Source organism: Muntiacus reevesi, chromosome 15 (genome assembly GCF_963930625.1).
Source record: "Muntiacus reevesi chromosome 15, mMunRee1.1, whole genome shotgun sequence".
NCBI classification, from domain to species: domain Eukaryota; kingdom Metazoa; phylum Chordata; class Mammalia; order Artiodactyla; family Cervidae; genus Muntiacus; species Muntiacus reevesi.
The window spans coordinates 19,616,056-19,633,398 of record NC_089263.1 but is presented as its reverse complement, the minus strand read 5'-3'; the positions used below and the strand labels follow the sequence as shown (position 1 = coordinate 19,633,398).

Below are 17,343 nucleotides of genomic sequence, written 5' to 3'. Positions count from 1 at the left end.
GAAAGAATCTCAGATCAGTCATCTGAAACCTGGCCCCTTGGAGTCCTGTCTGGCCTTGGGTTACTCCCTTGGCCTCTGGCCTCTTGCTTCTGTAACCATTAACCCTTGCAACGCGTGCTCATTCACGTCAGAGGCTCCATGGGGTTCCAGGTGGGTCAGGCTTGAGTCTCCTCTTTGTTTTTTTTTTTTTTTTTTAATATTTATTTACTTACTTATTTGGCTGTGTTGGGTCTTAGTTTTTAAAATTTACTTACTTATTTGGCTGTGTCGGCTCTTAGCTGTAGCACATGGATGTCTTCATTGCATCATGGGGGATCTTCCATTGCGGCGCACAGACTCTAGTTGCTGCACTGGGCTTAGTTGCCCCAAGGCATGTGGGATCTTAATTCCCTGGCCAGGGATCTAACCCGAGCCCCCTGCATTGCAAGGCAAATTCTTAATCACTGGATCTCCAAGGAAGCCCCATGCATGAGTCTCCTCTTTGAAGCGATTCATGTTTTCTTTTCCCCAGAATTACCTCAGGAAGCAGATTGAACCCATCTTCCTACATTTTGAACAACTCACCAATAACTGGACTGAGATCCCAGAAAACCTGATGGACCAGTGAGTATGACCTGTCTCGGGTCTGGAGACCACAGGTGGCCCAGACACCCTGACCTGGGAAGCCCAGAGCAAGTTCCCACAGCATCCTCCTCCAAATTTCACAATTCCTGGCTAGACCAGGGCAACCAGTCAGGGAGGAAACCGCCCCCTCCCCAGCCCCACCCAGGAGTGGGGGGCCCTGCCCCAAAGCTCTGTGCAGCCTGTGAACCCATCTGGCCTCTTTGTGCGAAGGACCAAACTGAACCTCCCTGGTCCCCTCACTGGCATGGTCATGCAGACTCTAGGTGTTAAAGGTGGGGCTGGGGTCTGTGCCAGTCCTCCCTGGGCTGCACAAGGCAAGAAGCAAAGCCGCCAAAGGGTGAGTGGGCTGTGGCCTTAGAGCCCCGCGCCTGCTGCCCTGCCTGGACTTATATGCCAGCAGACGGGCTACAGTCCACAGGGTCGCAAAGAGTCAGACACAACTGAAGTGACTGGGCATAAGGACAAGGGGAGTCTTTGCTGGAGTCAGGGCCAGGCACGCTGACAGTGTCATCACCCCCTGTGCAGATACAGCGAGATTAACGCCGTCAGCACTGCCTGCTCCAATGGGTTGTCTAAGTGTGAGGAGCTGGCCAAAACACTTTTCAACCAGTGGATGAGCAACCCTAACGTTAATCCGTGAGTGTGTCCCCTGCGTATCCCCTGATCTTTATCTGTCCCTCAAGCTCACAGCCCTGTCCTCATCAGACCCGCATCCCCTGCCCCATTGCTGCTTCTCCACCCCTGACATCCCCAACTCCATGCCAGGATCGACCCCAACCTGCGGTCCACCATCTACTGCAGCGCCATTGCCCAGGGTGGCCAGGTAGAGTGGGACTTTGCCTGGAGTCAGTTACAACAGGCACAGCTGGTTAATGAAGCTGACAAACTCCGCTCAGCGCTGGCCTGCACCAACCACATCTGGCTCCTGAACAGGTGAGGACCAGAGCTGGACAGGGCTGGATGAGTTCCCCTCCCACTGGAGACCAGGGTCCCAATGTGGGGGAGAAAGAACCAACCAGGCGTCCACACTCTCCTTCGTGGGATCCTTCCTAGCCCGTGCGGTGGGGCAGTGTGCTTCCCATTTTGCAGATGAAGACATAGAGGCTCAGAGAAGCAAACAACTCTCCCAAAGTCCAGAAGCTTTACTAAGTTAAAAAAACAACAACAACCAAGATTTGAGTCTGGATCTGGGTCCACATCCGGTGCTTTTAACTGCTGCATTTCTCCTGGCCTTTACCTCTCTCTCAAGGGTCTTGGCACGGTCTTCCCAGGTGGCTCAGTGGTCAAGAATCCACCTGTGATGCAGGACACCTGGGTTTGATCCCTGGGTCAGGAAGATCCCCTGGAGGAGGAAATGGCAACCCACTCCAGTATTCTTGCCTGGGAAATTCCATGGACAGAGGAACCTGGTGGTCTACAGACCATGGGGTCACAAAAGAGTCGGACACGACTTAGTGACTAAACAACAACAACAAGAGTCCTGCTGCAGATGGACCTGAGTCCTTCTGGACATCCAGCTGGGCACCCCCTAGCCCTTGGATGAGGGCTCCTGGCTCCCACTGTGTGCCTCATATTGCCATCTCCTGGACATCAGTAAAGAAGAGCCACCCTCAATGTCAAAGACAGGAGTGGCCACTCTACCTGATGTAGGAATCACCCCTTCCTTCCTTCATTCATCACTAGATATTTATCAGACACCTGGTCTATGCCAAGTATGACACCTGGCATAGCCAGTGACCCTGCTTAGGGGACTAGGCTCCCATCTGAGAGGGAGGTAGGACCAAGGGGGCTTCAACCCGCAGCATTCTGAAGGGATGTTGAGAAGATGCAGGAAAGGACGCAGGATGAGTGTGGGGGGCTGGGGCAAGCAGGCTCCTTTGACTCACTGCACAGCATGCTGACCTCACAGGTACCTGAGTTACACCCTGAACCCCGACCTCATCCGGAAGCAGGACGCCACCTCCACCATTACCAGCATTGCCAGCAACGTCATCGGGCAGTCTCTGGCCTGGGACTTCATCCGGAGCAACTGGAAGAAACTCTTTGAGGAGTGAGTCTGCCAAGAGCTTGTTAGGGGAAGCTCCCACCAAGGCTGGGTCCCCTAGGGGTAGGGGTGGGTCCCCTTGTGTGCGCCAGACCCCGCAAGGTCAGGAGTAGAGAGCAGACACAGCATCGGCGTGGTCCAAAGAGAACCCAGGGGCTTCCCCGGTGGTCCAGGGGTTCAGACTCTGTGCTTCCAATGAAGGGGGCTCAGGTTCAATCCCTGGTCAGGGAACTAAGGTTCTACATCCCAGTGCAGCCAAAAAAAAAAGCCACAAAAAACAGACAAAACAAAAAAACAGATGAATCCAGCTTGAGGTCTGTAGGGGCAGGAATTGAAAGACAAGGCAGTGGGGTCTGGCCATCCCTTTCCCACTTGGGGGAAGAAAGTCTGCCTGGTGGGAGTGTTCACTGAAGAGATGGGAACAAGGACATGTGGTCAAGCCTGGCTTTAGGTCCCTAGTGGTGTCTCCTAGGGCGTGTCACTGCCTTGCATCTTTGAGATAGGGACAGTGTGTTGCCCGCCAGTCACTGAACATTGCTTCCCCGCCCCGCTCATGGCTCCTCTCTCTCCTCCCGTCCTGCAGTTATGGCGGTGGTTCCTTCTCCTTCTCCAACCTCATCCAAGGTGTGACCCGAAGATTCTCCACTGACTTTGAGCTCCAGCAGGTAAGAAGCCTGGGACCCGGGGGCTCATGCCCCGGAGGCCCATCCCCAGTCTCAGGGGACAGCCGCCACTCAGCTCCTACCGAAAGGCAGGAGGTGTTCATAAGGCAGTGGGGCTCCATGTGGTCAGGCCTTCTTCATGTGCAGAGGAAGCTGGGTATCCAGACTTCTTAAATGTCACAGTTCAATCGCAGTTATTCATCTTGGAATTTTTGTATTGGCAAAAGGTACAGAGAATAATATAATGAACGTCCATGTACCCATTATTCAGATTGAATAATTATCAACATTTGCCGACACTTTTTTTTAGGGGCAGATAGTCTTCAAGCAAATCTCTGATATTATATAATTTCATTTGTAAACACTTTGGTCATATCTAAAGTAAAGAAAATTTTAAAACATAATGTATCATTAGCAAACCCAAGAAAATGAACAATTCCTTACTATCATCCTATATCCAGGACATTTTCAAATTCGCTCTCTCTCTCTTTTGTTTTTTGGCATGCCATGGCAGTTGGCGAGATCTTAGTTCCCCAACCAGGGATTGAACCCATGGCCCCTGCTTTAATTAAGAGTGCAGAGTCTTAACCATTGGACTGTCAGGGAAGTCCCTTTTACACATTTTTGAGTGAATCTCTGTTTTCACTTCCTTTGAATGTATTCCTAGGAGTGGAATTGCTAGGTCATTTGATAACTATGTTTTTTGAGAAACCACCAAAATGTTTTTTAAAGCAACTGCATCAATTTACATTCCCATCAGCAATGTATGAAGGTTCCAATTTCTTTATGTTTGGGGGAAAATTGTTATTTTCCTTTTTTTTTTAAATTACATCTCTTTTTTAAAGTTAAAGTGTATCTCATGGTTATGAGTTTCATGTCTCTGATGACTCATGATGTTAAGCATCTTTTCACGTGCTTTTTGGCCATTCGTATATCTTCTTTGGAGGAATGTATTCAAATCCTTCATTCAGTTTTTCATTAGTGTATTTGTCTTTTTATTGTGAGTTTTAAGAGTTCTTTATATATCCTAGATACCAGGCCCTTATTAGACACATGATTTGCAAGTATTTTCTCTGATTTTGTGAATTGTTCTTTCAATCTCTTTACAATGTCTTTGATACACAGAAGTTTTTTTATTTTGATGAAGTCTAACTTACTATTTTTCTTCTGCTGCTTGTGCTTTATGTGCCATATATAAGAAACAATTACCAATCTGAAGTCATATCTATGCTTCTTACTAAGATTCTTATCATCTTAGCTCTTACATTTAGGAGTGATCAGTTTGACTTGATTTCTGTGTATGGTGTAAGGCAGAGGTCCAACTTCATCCTTTTGCATGTGGTTATCCAGTTGTCCCAGTCCCATTTATTTAAAGGACTATTCTTTTTTGTAATATTATTAATTTTTTTTAAAAAAGTCATTGGAGTATAGTTGATTTACAATGTTGTGATAGTTTCAGTTTGCAGCATGGTGAATCAGTTATACATATACATATATTCATTCTTTTTCAGATTCTTTTCTCACACAGGTTATCATAGAATATTGGTTATCTAGCTTATAGTGCTAAATTCTAAGTTCCTGATTTATCCTTCCTCACCCCCCATGTTTCCCCTTTTGTAACCATAAATTTGTTTCCCATATCTGTAAGTCTTTTTCTATCTTGTAAATAAGTTCATTTATATCAGTTTTAAAATTAGATTCCACATGTAAGTGATAACATATATTTGTCTTTCTCTGTCTGATTTACTTCACTTAGTATGACAATCTCTAGGTTCATCCATGTTGTGGCAAATGGCATTATTTTGTTCTTTTTTATGGCTGAGTAATATTCTATTGTATACATGTACCACATCTTCTTTAACCATTCCTCTGTTGATAAAATGACTATTCTTTCACCTATTGAATGATCTTGACATCTCTGTTGAAAATCAATTGACTATAAATGTTAGGGTCCATTTCTGGACTCTCAATTCTATTTCACTAATCTATCTGTTTATATTTAGGTTAGCAGTGTTGTCTTATCATAGATTTGTAGTGAGTTTTGAAATTTGGATTGTAAGCCCTCCAACTTTGTTCTTTTTCAAAGTCATTTTGCTATTCTGAGTCTTTGCATTTCTTTATGAATTTCTTTATGAATCAGCTTGCCAATTTCTGCAAAAAAGGACAGTTGAAATTTAGATAGGGATTGCACTGAATCTGTGGATCAATTTGGGGAGCATTTCCATGTTAGTAATATTAAATCTACCAATTCATTAACACAGATTTATTTAAGTCTTTTTCCCTCTTTTATTTAGGTCTTCTTAAGTTTTCTCAACAATATTTTTTAGTTTTCCACATACCAGTCTTGCACTTCTTTTGTCAAGTTTATTCCTAAGTATTTTATTCTTTTTGATGCTATTGTTAATGGAACTGTTTTCTTAATTTTGTTTTCAGATTTTTCACAGCTAGTGTATAGAAATACAATTAATTTTTGTATATTGATCTTGTATCCTGAAAACTTATTGAACTCAAGTTTTAATAGTTGTGCTTTTTTTCCATTTCAATTCCTTGGAGTTTTCTGTGTATAAAATTGGGTCATCTGTAAATAGAAATAGTTTACTTCTTCCTTTCTGAATGCTTTTAATTTCATTTTCTTGCCTAATTGCCATTGCTACAACCTCCAGTACTAATACATATTTTAATCTTAAAAAAAAAAAAAAACCCACTTATTTGCTCAAGCAGCCAGGTCATGTGTGCTATAGAAGTGGCCATTTCTATACATTTTGAATTTGGCTGCTTGCTCCCTTGTGGTGCCTGTTTAATTTGTCCTTCTTTCCTCCCTTGATTGGATTAAGATTGTATTTCAATTAAAAACAGAGCATCAGCTCAATGAAGAACCTCACAATGAAGTCCAAATACACATAGGAGCCTGGTTGACCTTTGGGGCTGTCATTTTTCACATCTGCCAGTGAGAGGGAAGGATTCCCTATCCACAGGGGCTCTAACATGGCCGGGAGGGATAGAGGACCTGGTAGCCCTCTCCTCAGGGCTGTGTTAGAGACCCAGCCTGAGGCTCAGAAGTATCCTTTTCCTGGCAGCTGGAGGAGTTCAAGGAGAACAACATGGATGTCGGCTTCGGCTCAGGAACACGGGCTCTGGAGCAAGCCCTGGAGAAGACCAAAGCCAATATCAACTGGGTGAAGGAGAACAAGGAGGTGGTGTTAAACTGGTTCAAAGAACACAGCTAAGCAGTCTCTGGTCCATACATTCACCTGGTCCCTATGTGAGATGCCCACACGCCTCTGTCCCAGGGACCCATGGCAGGGCCCCTGTTTCTGAAGCCTGAGGCACCAGCATCCTCCCCTTGGGGACAGAGTCTCTGGCCCATGTTCACTCCACTCTTCCCAGGGGACCACTCCAGTTTCTGATGCTCAGGCTGTCCAAGTGCCTCCCAGCTCCTGCCCCCACGCCAATGGCACCCCAGGCTTGGCATGGCTCCTGTCGCCCAAGGCTCTGGGTCTGATCTCAGGGAGTCCAGCTCCAGGGTCAGATGAGAAGTCCTCAGTGGATGATGGATGGCCTTGTGGGCTGCCCTGTGCCATCTCCTATCTTCTCCTAAAGACCCTGGAGCTGATAAGTCTACAGAGCACCAGATCTGTATATTTTTTTCTAAGATAAAATGTAAATAAAAGATTTCTAGACGAGCTTCCAGACTCATTACTGAACTTGAGCAGAATGGGTCTGCACATAGGCCAAGGGAATGTCCTGCCACATTGCCAGGATCCCAGAGTGACATGTCAGTTTTTTAAAAATTAATTTTTTAAAAAATTTTGGCTGTGCTGGGTCTTTGTTGTGGCACATGGGCTTTCTCTAGTGGTAGCACACAGGCTCTCTAGTTGCTCTGTGGTATGTAGGATCTTAGTTCCTGAAGCAGAGATCAAACCTGTGTTCCCTGTATTGGCAGGTGGATTTTTAACCATTGGACTATTAGGGAAATCTGTCAATTTTTAAACTGGTTGTTTTCAAGAGTAGCCTACAGAAGACAGGTGCCCTCCAGATCACCTGGGGCAGCCAGTGATCAGGGCCAACTCTGAGGAGAAGGTCTGGGACTCACAGGGCTCCTCGGCCCACATTGGCCTTGGTGGAAATTTCTTGGCAAAGGAGGCCCAGCTGAGTGCCCAAGGCTGCTTGGCGGAGGCGGGGGGGTGCCGAGGGAGGACAGAGGGTGGGAAAAGACAGTTCAGGCACCTCAGGGGTCACCTTCAGTTGACATCACCTGTGAGCTGCTCCAGGCAGTGTTTCTCCACCCTCTAGGCTTTGGTTTCCTCATCTGCGGTATAAAGACATTTTATATCATAGGGTTGGCTTCCCAGGTGGCGCAGTGGTAAAGAATCCGCCTACCAATGCAGGAGATGTGGATTTGATCTCTGGGTCGGGAAGATCCCCTGGAGAAGGAAATGGCAACCCACTCCAGTATTCTTGCCTGGAGAATTCCATGGACAGAGGAGCCTGGGGGGCTCCAGTCCATGGGGTCACAAAAAATCTGACATGACTGACAGACTAAGCTTGCATGCATGCATATCATACGGTTGGTGTGTGGATCTGAGTCACGTACTTAGCGCACAGTCTGACACTCAAGGAGAGCTGTCTCCTGCTCAAGGCCCCATTGGCTCTTTCCCTCCTAGGCTTTTGTGAGAAGCTCGCGCCAGCGGGCCTGGGGCCAGGAAGGCTCCTCTGCGCTCCATTGCCCTCCGCACGTCAAAGGGTGGGGCGGGGCCAAGGGGCGCGGCCAGCCTTGGTTGTGGGTCCCTCCACCAACCAGGAGGCTCCCCCAAGCCCAGCCCCCCTGGACCAGCCCTTCCTGTCTCCAGGGCTCAGTGGCTGCAGCTGGCACGTGACCTTCTGGGGTCCCTGCTGGGGAAGGGACCAGACCCACCATCTAGGGTCTCTGGGGGAGAGCTGGCCCCCCCGGATAGAAGAGTCAGCAGGGACTCTAGTCTCTGAGCCTGGCACTAAGCGTTTATGCGCATTATCTCATTTGGTTCCCAACAGGGAGATAAGGACCGTCTTTATCTCAGTGTTGAGATAAAGAAACTGTGGAGCAGGGATATTAAGACTCAGGCTCTAATGCCAGTGCCGGTGCCGGAGCGGAAGCCAGCCTCCATTTGGTGATGTGGTAGTTACCTGCTCGTCACCTGACCACTCACAGCACTGGCATTCACAGCCCCTATGTGGCTGGAGGAAATCTGTCTGGAGGATGCAAAAGGGACAGGCAGAGCCAGAGACCTGTTTGCAGGGGGTAGGCAGAACAGGAAGTGGCTAGAAGTCCAGTCGCTCAGCCTCGGTTCAGAGATTTGTCAACAGGTGGATCCACCTCTCCCAGCCAGCGGGTGATGGCAAGTCCTTAAGATGAGCCAGAAGCAGCAGCGGGTGGTGCCCTCGCTCACCTCCCCCCCTCCAGGAGACTCCTCAGGAGGCATGTCCTCTGCACTGCAGGGTCATTGAAAGGCCTGGGAGAGGTACTCAGGAAATGTCCAATCTCCCATGGATGGTGCCTGGGTCCCCAGGAAGGTATGGGTAGGCCAGTCATCCCAGAGAGAGGACCAGCCTCCCCTGCAAGGCCTTAGTGGAGGTGCAGCCAAGAGCAGCCTGCCTGGGATGGAGCCATAAATGGGGGCAAGGGGCTGATGATCCTGAGGGGCAGGGCTGAGCCTGCGCTCCCAAAGGGTAAGGACAGGGGTGGGGGGGTTGACCTAACACCCCTGGGCCCTGCTTCCCCCACTCCAGCAGCAACTAGGAAGTGTCCCATGCAACTCCAGTTGGGGTGACATCAGCCTTTTGAGTCTGCCTTTGTATCTCCCAAAGGAACATCTCTTGAGGGGAGTTGGGAGAACAGGGTTGCCAACTTCTAGAAGACGCTCAGCTCTGGCTGCTGCTGGTGGGAGCTCCACTCCAGCCCCTGCCGATGTCATCAGTGACTGGACCAGGAAGTACTTCTCTCTGTCCCTATAAAGACTATGCCCAGATAGGTGGGAGCCAAAGGAAGGAAACGGGCAGTTATTCAGCTCCACCGTCTGTGCAGGTGTTGTGTGACTGTGGAGCCAAGACCTTGGGTCTTCTCAAGAAGGAAAGAGCACTGGACAGGGAGCCAGGGGCTTGAAGTTCCAACCCAGCTGAAGGGCCAGATAGAGTTCTCCTCTCTCCGGACCTGTTTTCATAAAAATGAAAAGAGCAAAAAATATCCATTGCTCCTGGACCTGGTTGGGCCTCAGCCCCAGGTTCCCAGGTCCTGGCTTGATGCACTCTCAGGGTAGGACCCTGGAACCAGATGACTCAACCTGTAATCAGGTGAAGGGACCACTGGACTGGAGCATCTCTGGGGTCAGGTGACTCTTCAAGTATTCTGTATTGAGCTCTTTTTGTTGTTGTTTAGTCGCTAAGTTGTATCCAACTCTTCGCGACCCCATGGACTGTAGCTCGCCAGGCTCCTCTGTCCATGGGATTCTCTAGGTAAGAATACTAGAGTGGGTTGCCATTTACTTTTCTAAGGGATATTCCTGAACCAGGGATCAAACCCACGTCTCCTGCATTGATAAGCAGATTCTTTCCCACTGAGCTACCTGGGAAGCATTGAGTAATTACCGTGTGCCAAGCCTAAGAACCGAGAGGTAGGGTTTATAATTGTCTCCACTTCACAGCTGCGGACACAGAGGCTCAGGGAGGTTTTGAAGCTTGCCCACGGTTACACAGAGTTAAGAGCTGAATGAATGTACACCCAGGGCGGTGGTACCCTGTGTCCATCTCTTGCTGTATGCAACCTCGGGTGAGGTGTCCTCCACCTCTGAGGGGGCTGGCAGCTCCTACAGAGGGCCCTGGGGTAGGAAACAGAACCCACATCTGAAAGGTTGGGGGACTGGTCACCTAAACCAGTTCCTCTTTTAAGAGATGGGGAAACTGAGGCACAGAGGAGTGACTTGCCTGTGGTCAAAGGGCATATCAGCAGACAGCGGGTCAGATGGGAGGCCCTGCGTGTGGGAACTCACGCTCTGGTCTTCCTCCTGCCCTCTCTCTCACACTGCACCATTAGAACGGTCCCCATCCTGGCTCCATTTCCATGAGGCTGCCATAAAGACCAAGGGAGGCTCTGACTAGGCTGTCTCATGGCAGCCCCAGTAAAATAATCCACTGGACCTAACCCATGGGAAAAGACTCTGATACTGAGACTTAAAGCAGAAGGAGAAGGGGGTGCCAGAGGATGAGATAGTTGGATGGCATCACTGACTCAATGGACATGAATCTGAGCAAATTCCGGCAGACAGTGATGGACGGGGAACCTGGCATGCTGTAGTCCACGTAGTTGCAAAGAGCTGGACACAATTGAGTGACTGAACAACAGCACGTGGGAGCCACGCACAAGCACCTTTTGGGAAACAATTTCACCTAACTGTGAAAGAGCCCAGTGGATCAGCAGGAATGCACCCAGGAGAATGGGAAAGGGCCATGGTAGTGGGGTTGAGGCAAGGGGACAGGCCCAAGCGTTAACCCACCTTGCCCAGCAGGCCAGGTGGAGCCCCTGCACGATAATTACTGTCAAATTGGCAAGTGAGGGCCTATATCAACCTCAGTAGGGCTGGATTTCCGGAGGGGAAAAGCAGCATGACTTGTTCCTTGCCCTATGGGAACATTTTTCCTTTTCCAGAAGCAATAAAAACCCAGGTGGACAGAAGAAAAACAGACAAACCAAATTTTTGTGTGTGTGTTTTTTTTAAGAAGTACAAAATCTAAGCATATAGATTTCTTCCCACTCCCCCCCCCCCAGTCCACTCCCCCACCAGTCCCAGCCTGGCCAACCACTGTGGTCAAGTAACCACCATCTTACTGCCACTCAGGCTGTGCCCCCAGAGCACTGGACATTCTGGGGGATGTCAGGGAGTGGAGGGACTGTCCCAGCCTCGACTTCAGCCAGGGAGGTAACCCCCTATCTGCTTTAAACACTGCTTCTATGAAAGACATCACTTGGAAAAGGGATCCTTGATAAAAGAAAGCCTGAATACTACTGAAGTAGCCGATGAGGCGGGCAGCCTACACCACAGGCCTGATTCCTGGCTGAAAAAGGGGGTGGCCTTTACTATTGGCAAGCAAGGCCATTAGTAGAACATGCCCAGGTGAGTCCCCTCCAAATCTTCTTGCCAAAATTCAGGGCAGCCGCTGAGCGGAAGGCCTGAGTTCTGGGGAGGGCTTTCATCACTGAGCTGGAGGGCAGGGCCTGGTCCCTGGTCCTCCGAGTTGGGCAGCACCTCTGCCGCGTGGCTCCAGCATCCCCACTGGGTCTGAGGCTGCAGTCGCTGGCAGGCTGGGCGGGGCAAGAGAGGAGGGGTTTCTGGCAACAGACAGGCCTCCGGAGACACAGAGATACCCTGAGGGAGAGGAGAGCAGCAGGTTAGTGGACCATTGCCTCAGGCCCTGAAATCCCGAACCTGAAGGTTGCCCATAGTGTGGCTGGCAGCTGCTGAACAGCCCTGAGGCCATAGATGCACTGAAGCACAATGGTGAAGGGTGCAGGCTCTGGAGATACACTGCCAGGTTCAAATCCCAGCTCAGCTACTCACTAGCTGTGAGAAGTGGATAGCCTCTTTTAGTCTCAGTTTTTTCCTCTATAAAACGGCGATGATGACAACAAAACCCACTTCATAGGGTTGCCGCAGGGCTGATGAGTTAATACATGTAAAGTACCAAGAATGGGGTTGGGCACACAGTAAGCATTCAGTAAATCTCGTTTATTAATATGCTTTTTTACGGCAGCTTGAGGTAAACATGAAGGTCACCAGTTCCAAGCCCATCTACTTAGGAAGCCCCTCCCCCTGGGGTAGCCATGCCTCCCCTCTATTCTCACTGTCCCCCACCTCCCGGCAATACGGAGCAACAGGAGGGAATTTCCTGAAGGCCCCTGCTACCTTCCATCCTGTACTCTGAAAGCAAGTCTTAAGATTCCCCCCTCCTCCCCATGGCTGTGAAGGCGTTTAGGTAGAGGTGGGGGTGGACTTAACTTCCCAGGGCCCCACCCCTCTCCCCAAGGAAGTTACGGTCCTCTTCATCCCTCCGCTTCAGCTCCTCTCCATCCCTAATCAGGATTAGGTAGCCCGGGATCTAAAAGGCATGAGATTCTCGGGAGACCAGAGCTTACTCACCCCCTCCGTTTCCAATCGAAGCCTGGGGACCACTCCGAGGGAAGTGGCGAGAGCCTGGGCGCGCACCTGGTACACTGTAGCCAGCTCCAGAGAAGCGGGGGGCGATGTCCAGGGCGTGGGCTGGTTCCGGGGCTCTGGGGGTGTCTGCGTTCCACAACAGGCTTGAGGCGACGTCCAAAGGGCCGCATCAGGGGCTCTTCCTTGAGAGAGCTGTGGGGGCGACTGCATCCCGGGGCAGTAAGGGGGTGTCAGCCAGGGTCCCATGTCGGGGACCCTGCTCCCCAGGCGCTCGGGCGCCGCTAGGGCCTCGGGGCAGACGGGCGGGGACCCCCAGGACACAGCGGCACCGGCGGCCGAGCCGGAGCAGCAGCCTTGCCTCTGCGCCTCCGCGGGGCCGCCGTCGGGGCACAGCGCGCAGCCCCGAGAGGGCGCCGCGTCACTGCGCTGACGGCGCCGGCGCTGCAGGCTGTCCTCGCTGAGGCCCAGCACGGCCGACAGGTGTCCGATGTAGCGGATGGCCAGGCGCAGCGTCTCGATCTTGGTCAGGCTCTGGCCAGCAGGCGCCACGGACGGAGGCAGAAAGCGGCGCAGCTCGTGTAGGGCGCGGGCGAGCGTGCGCATGCGCAGCTTCTCTCGCTCGCTGGCGCTCTGCCGCTGCCCGCCTGCCGGCCGGGTGCGCGCCCGATTGGGCGCCGTCGAGGCGGCCTCTGCGGCGCTGCGGGCTGCGGCCGCGGGCTGCGAGGGCCCGCGGGCGCGGTCGCAGGGGCACGAGCCGGACGAGTCCGAGGAGGAGGAGGCCGGGGACGTGGAATCCGAGTGGCCGACCCAGCCCCAGCCCTGAGGGAAGATCCAGTGGTCGTGGCCGAGGAGGCTCTGCAGAGGAGGGGACTGGGCCATGGCCGGGGCTGGCTGCGGGCTCCTCGAGGCAGGCCGGGCCGGCCACCTCCAGGACTGAGCTTTTATTCGGACCAAAGGTGCGAGGTGGACCCCCGCCAGGTTGCGGAGAGGTGTCAAAACCCACAGAGCCCAGAGAAGGTCTGGGCAGGGGGGCCCTGGGAAAGCGGGCCCATTTGCGGAGGTGTGGATTCTGACTCCTCTGGGGGGCTCTAATGGAGGTCCCTGCTGCCGGGGGAAGTGTGGGAGGGACACTTCGCATCTGGATGGAGCCGCGAAGCTTCTCACCATGTTCCCACCCACCCCGCCTCATCCACTGCTCCGGTGTGTGCCCGGGACCCTGACAGTGGTGGGCAGTGCCACCGTCTGGGGGCGGCCAGGCAGTCCCTCAAATGACTCATGGACCCCTGCAAAGAGTGGCCGCCTCCCTCATCACGACCCTCCGGGAGGCTGTGCCCAGTAACTCCCACGCAGTGCCTACAATTGTGCGGGGTAAGCGTCAAGACAAACGCCGCGGGACTTGCTCTCGGTGATGGCGGGAGAGGGGGTTGGGGAAAGGAGGGGAGGTACAGGTGGACCCTTCCTGGGTTCCCAGAACCCGCACTTGCTGCTTCGCTGAGTGATACCAAGAGGGTCATCTCACTGTCCACAGTTTCTTTCCCTGAAAAATAGTACAGAGCCAGCAGCCCGGAGAAGAGACATGGAGTGTAGTGGGTGATGAAAATGAGGGAGGTTGGGCCCCCACGCAGGCCTGAATCAGATCCTCCTTATTTGCTGTGTGACCTTGGGGAGTTCATTTAACTCCTCTGAGGCTCATCCTCATGACAGTAATAACAAAATACCTACCACCTAGGATGATTGCTGCTGCTAAATGGAACCATCCATGGGACCACTTAGTGGGAGCCTGGCAAGTGGGCTAAATATTTGCTACTATCATTTTCTAAAGAAAGTATCAATATTTATGTCTCAAGATGCTTGTGGGCATTAATCATTTAATTCATATTGGTTTAGCAACTGGTGAATGTCAGGCATGCCAGAGTGAACAAGATAGTTGTGGTCTCTGCTCTCCTGGGATTTCAGTCTTACTGGGAGCTATGTCAACATGTAATTAGTAGCTCCACCGTTAGCTTGATGTGTGCCCTTGGGCAGCTCTGAGCCTGAGCTCTTAAAAAGGGAGTAATAATTATAGTATCTGCTCACAAGACTGTTTTTACAGTCTTCTACTATAACCTTTGACACAGTAAAGTTTAAAAGTGCCCACTCCTCAGCAATAATTGCACTTTAAAGGAGGCATCAGTGTTCTTCATATCTTCAGAAAAAAGGCTGAAATCCAAGGCTAAAGGCCAAGTGGGGACCAGGAATGGTTGAAGTCTGGCCACGGAGGCAGAGAGGTCACAGCTGGGCCTTGAACCATGATTAGGACTTGCGTAGGGAGAGAGGCAGGCAGGTGGAGAGCATTCTGAGTATGGGAACTGCATAAGCAGAGGCCTGGCAGGGGCCTTCCTGATGTGCTCCGGTGTGCCAGGGTGATGTGAACAGCACAAGCTCACCTTGGCTGGGGTCAGGCTAAGAAGGTGGATCTCACTCCTGAGGCAAGGGGGAGCCAAGTGACTTTTGAGCAGAAGTGTGACAAAAAAAAAAAAAAACAACTCAGCATTCAGTAACTAAAAGTTAACCTGATGATGTTTCAAGAGTAGGGTAACCGGCACCAGCCTAAAGTAATAAATGGCCTTGTGGTATTTTTGTGACTGTTTAAAAATTAACTGTTACTTAGACCAATTATATAACAATACATTCTCTTTATGAGAAATGGAAACATAAAGCTGGAGTCCCTGTAGCCGCTCCCCAAGGGTCGGTGTCCTTCCAGACTTGGTCCCTGTGCATTCCCAGAAACATTTGTATCCTTAGAAAACACATCGTATAAATGAGATAACATTCTGGCAAGTTGTCTGTGATTTGCTTTTTCTCATCCAACAGTGTATCTTAGAGCCTTCCATGTCAGGACATGTTTAGCTGACTCATAGTTGGTCTTAGTTGATTTAAGTGTTCATCTGTTTAAATCTTACTGCGTAATTCTAACTGGAAAAAAAAATAATGGTAGGAGGTGCAGATAAACCTTCAATGATGAAATTATACCACTGTCTCCTCAGAACTTAATTCTTTAAATATTGGAGAAAATATGCCCAAGTTAAGTACTCTATGATGAAATAATAATTGACATTGAATAAGATTGGTCAGGGCACCTGTTTTTAGTTTAACTACTATACTAATGAGGGGACATTTAATTTGTTCATCACACAGAAAGAAGGTGGAATCAATCAACAATGGCCTTGATTTCAAACAGGAGAGAAGCAATTAGTTATGCAATATTTCATGATTTAAAAGGGTTTAAACCAAGGTTAAAAAAATAATCCTGGGTACTTCCCTGGTGGTCCAGTGGTTATAACTCCTTGCTTCCAAGGCAGGGTGCAAGAGTTCAATCCCTGGTTGAGGAGCTCCTGCTAAGCCCTGCATGGAGCAGCCAAATAATAATAATTTAAAGAATAATAATCCTTTTTTCCTAAGGGGAGAGAGACTTAGAAAATAGTCAATCCTACACTTTTAAGGATTAAAATAATGGCAAATCATTATTTATCCAAAGCTGCACAATACTTTAAAGATATTGACATATACTATCAGGAAATTTATATAGATGTAATTGACAGTTATAAACAGGATTCATCAGGTTTCATGTATATTTCTTGATCTGGATTCTGGAGTGTCAAATTGAGGTGCTATTGATCTTGAGTGCTCCAGCTCCCCTCTTTTCATTGCAATATAGTATTCGTAACATGCTTACACCATAGTCAGTCCCTTTTTAATGCACCTTTGATGTGTTTTTAGTTTTTGCCAAAGAGTGCTGCTTTGTGCACAGGCAACTAGGTATGGAGTGGTGGAGTGCCCTTGTGATTTCCAGGAAGGAGCAAGCCTGGAGGGATCTCCTGTGAAATCACTTGGTGAGTTAGGGGAATTCACCATTGGCAGAGCCCTGCATACTGTCCTTTCCTCTCTGGGATAGCCTGGCTTCCTTCTGTCTTAGTTTGGCTTAGTCCTACAGCCCAGGCCTCAGGCTGACTGTGGGATGGCAGAGCATAAGTTCTGGGAGGTGAGGCCCTGGAGCTGGTCTGCTGTGGCCCCTGGCTTTTTGCTGGGTCCCTCAGCCAGGCTCCGGGAGCACAGGGCCACACTGCTGGCCCCACTCAGCATTGGGAGGCAGTGTGGTTTAATGATTAGGAGCCTGGACTGTAGAATCAGTTAGACCTGAGTTTAAAATCCAGGCTTCATCCTTTCCCAGCTGTCAGAGCTTGAGCAACTTAACCTCAGTTTTCTCGTCTATTAAGTGGGGATTCTCATTTCCAGGGCAATTGTTGGTGCAAAAGCAAGATAACGCATGTCTGGGAACTTTCCTAGCGATCCAGTGGTTAGGACACTGTGCTTCCAACATCAGAGGCGTGGGTTCAGTTCCTGGTCGGGGAACTAGGATCCAGCATGCCGCACGGTGTGGCCAAAAAATAAATTAAAAATAATAAATTGTTAAAAAAATAAATCTGTTGTTCAGTCACTCAGTCGTATATGACTCTTTGTGACGCCATGGACTGCCGCACACCAAGCTTCCCTGTCCTTCACCATCTTCCAGAGTTTGCTCAAACTCATATCCACTGAGTCAGCAATGCTGTTCAACCATCTCGTTCTCCTCTTGCTCTCAATCTTTCCCAGCATCAGGGTCTTTTCCAATGAGTCAGCTCTTCTCATTGGGTGGCCAAAGTATTGAAGCTTCAGTTTAAGCATCAGTCCTTCCAATGAATATTCAGGATTGTTTTCCTTTAGGATTGACTGGTTTGATCTCCTTGCAGTCCAAGAGACTCTCAGGAGTCTTCTCCAACACCACACTTCAAAAGTATCAATTCTTCAA

The 17,343-nt window shown here is 49.9% G+C and overlaps 2 protein-coding genes and 1 long non-coding RNA gene across 3 annotated transcripts in view; 2 read left to right on the top strand and 1 right to left on the bottom strand.

The window, feature by feature from the left end:
* The window catches only part of ANPEP (alanyl aminopeptidase, membrane), a 29,451-nt gene extending 22,438 nt beyond the window's left edge, over window positions 1–7,013 (top strand). The window contains exons 16-21 of the mRNA XM_065906705.1: window positions 512–603; window positions 1,150–1,260; window positions 1,390–1,557; window positions 2,534–2,674; window positions 3,252–3,333; window positions 6,408–7,013. Coding sequence (XP_065762777.1) covers window positions 512–603; window positions 1,150–1,260; window positions 1,390–1,557; window positions 2,534–2,674; window positions 3,252–3,333; window positions 6,408–6,557 — 744 coding nt within the window. The 3' untranslated portion in view covers window positions 6,558–7,013. The remainder of the gene's footprint in view (window positions 1–511; window positions 604–1,149; window positions 1,261–1,389; window positions 1,558–2,533; window positions 2,675–3,251; window positions 3,334–6,407) is intronic.
* Window positions 7,014–11,141: 4,128 nt separating this feature from the next.
* MESP2 (mesoderm posterior bHLH transcription factor 2) lies at window positions 11,142–13,456 on the bottom strand. The gene is made up of 2 exons (XM_065906588.1): window positions 12,564–13,456; window positions 11,142–11,726 (listed from the first exon to the last, which is right to left on the bottom strand). The coding sequence occupies exons 1-2, from the start codon at window positions 13,392–13,394 to the stop codon at window positions 11,457–11,459; spliced, it is 1,101 nt and encodes a 366-aa protein (XP_065762660.1). The 5' UTR covers window positions 13,395–13,456; the 3' UTR covers window positions 11,142–11,456.
* Window positions 13,457–13,658: 202 nt separating this feature from the next.
* Window positions 13,659–16,911, top strand: LOC136146872 (uncharacterized). The gene is made up of 3 exons (XR_010659088.1): window positions 13,659–13,883; window positions 16,275–16,387; window positions 16,791–16,911. It is a non-coding gene; the product is annotated as an uncharacterized lncRNA (long non-coding RNA).
* Window positions 16,912–17,343: the final 432 nt, after the last annotated feature.

Bases quoted from the DNA above. Each gene is read 5' to 3' on its own strand.
- MESP2 (XM_065906588.1), bottom strand. From the start codon at position 13,394: ATGGCCCAGTCCCCTCCTCTGCAGAGCCTCCTCGGCCACGACCACTGG. The intron at 11,727-12,563 runs GTGCGCGCCCAG...CCTCTCCCTCAG, and splicing joins AGCTGGCTACAGTGTACCAG to GGTATCTCTGTGTCTCCGGA.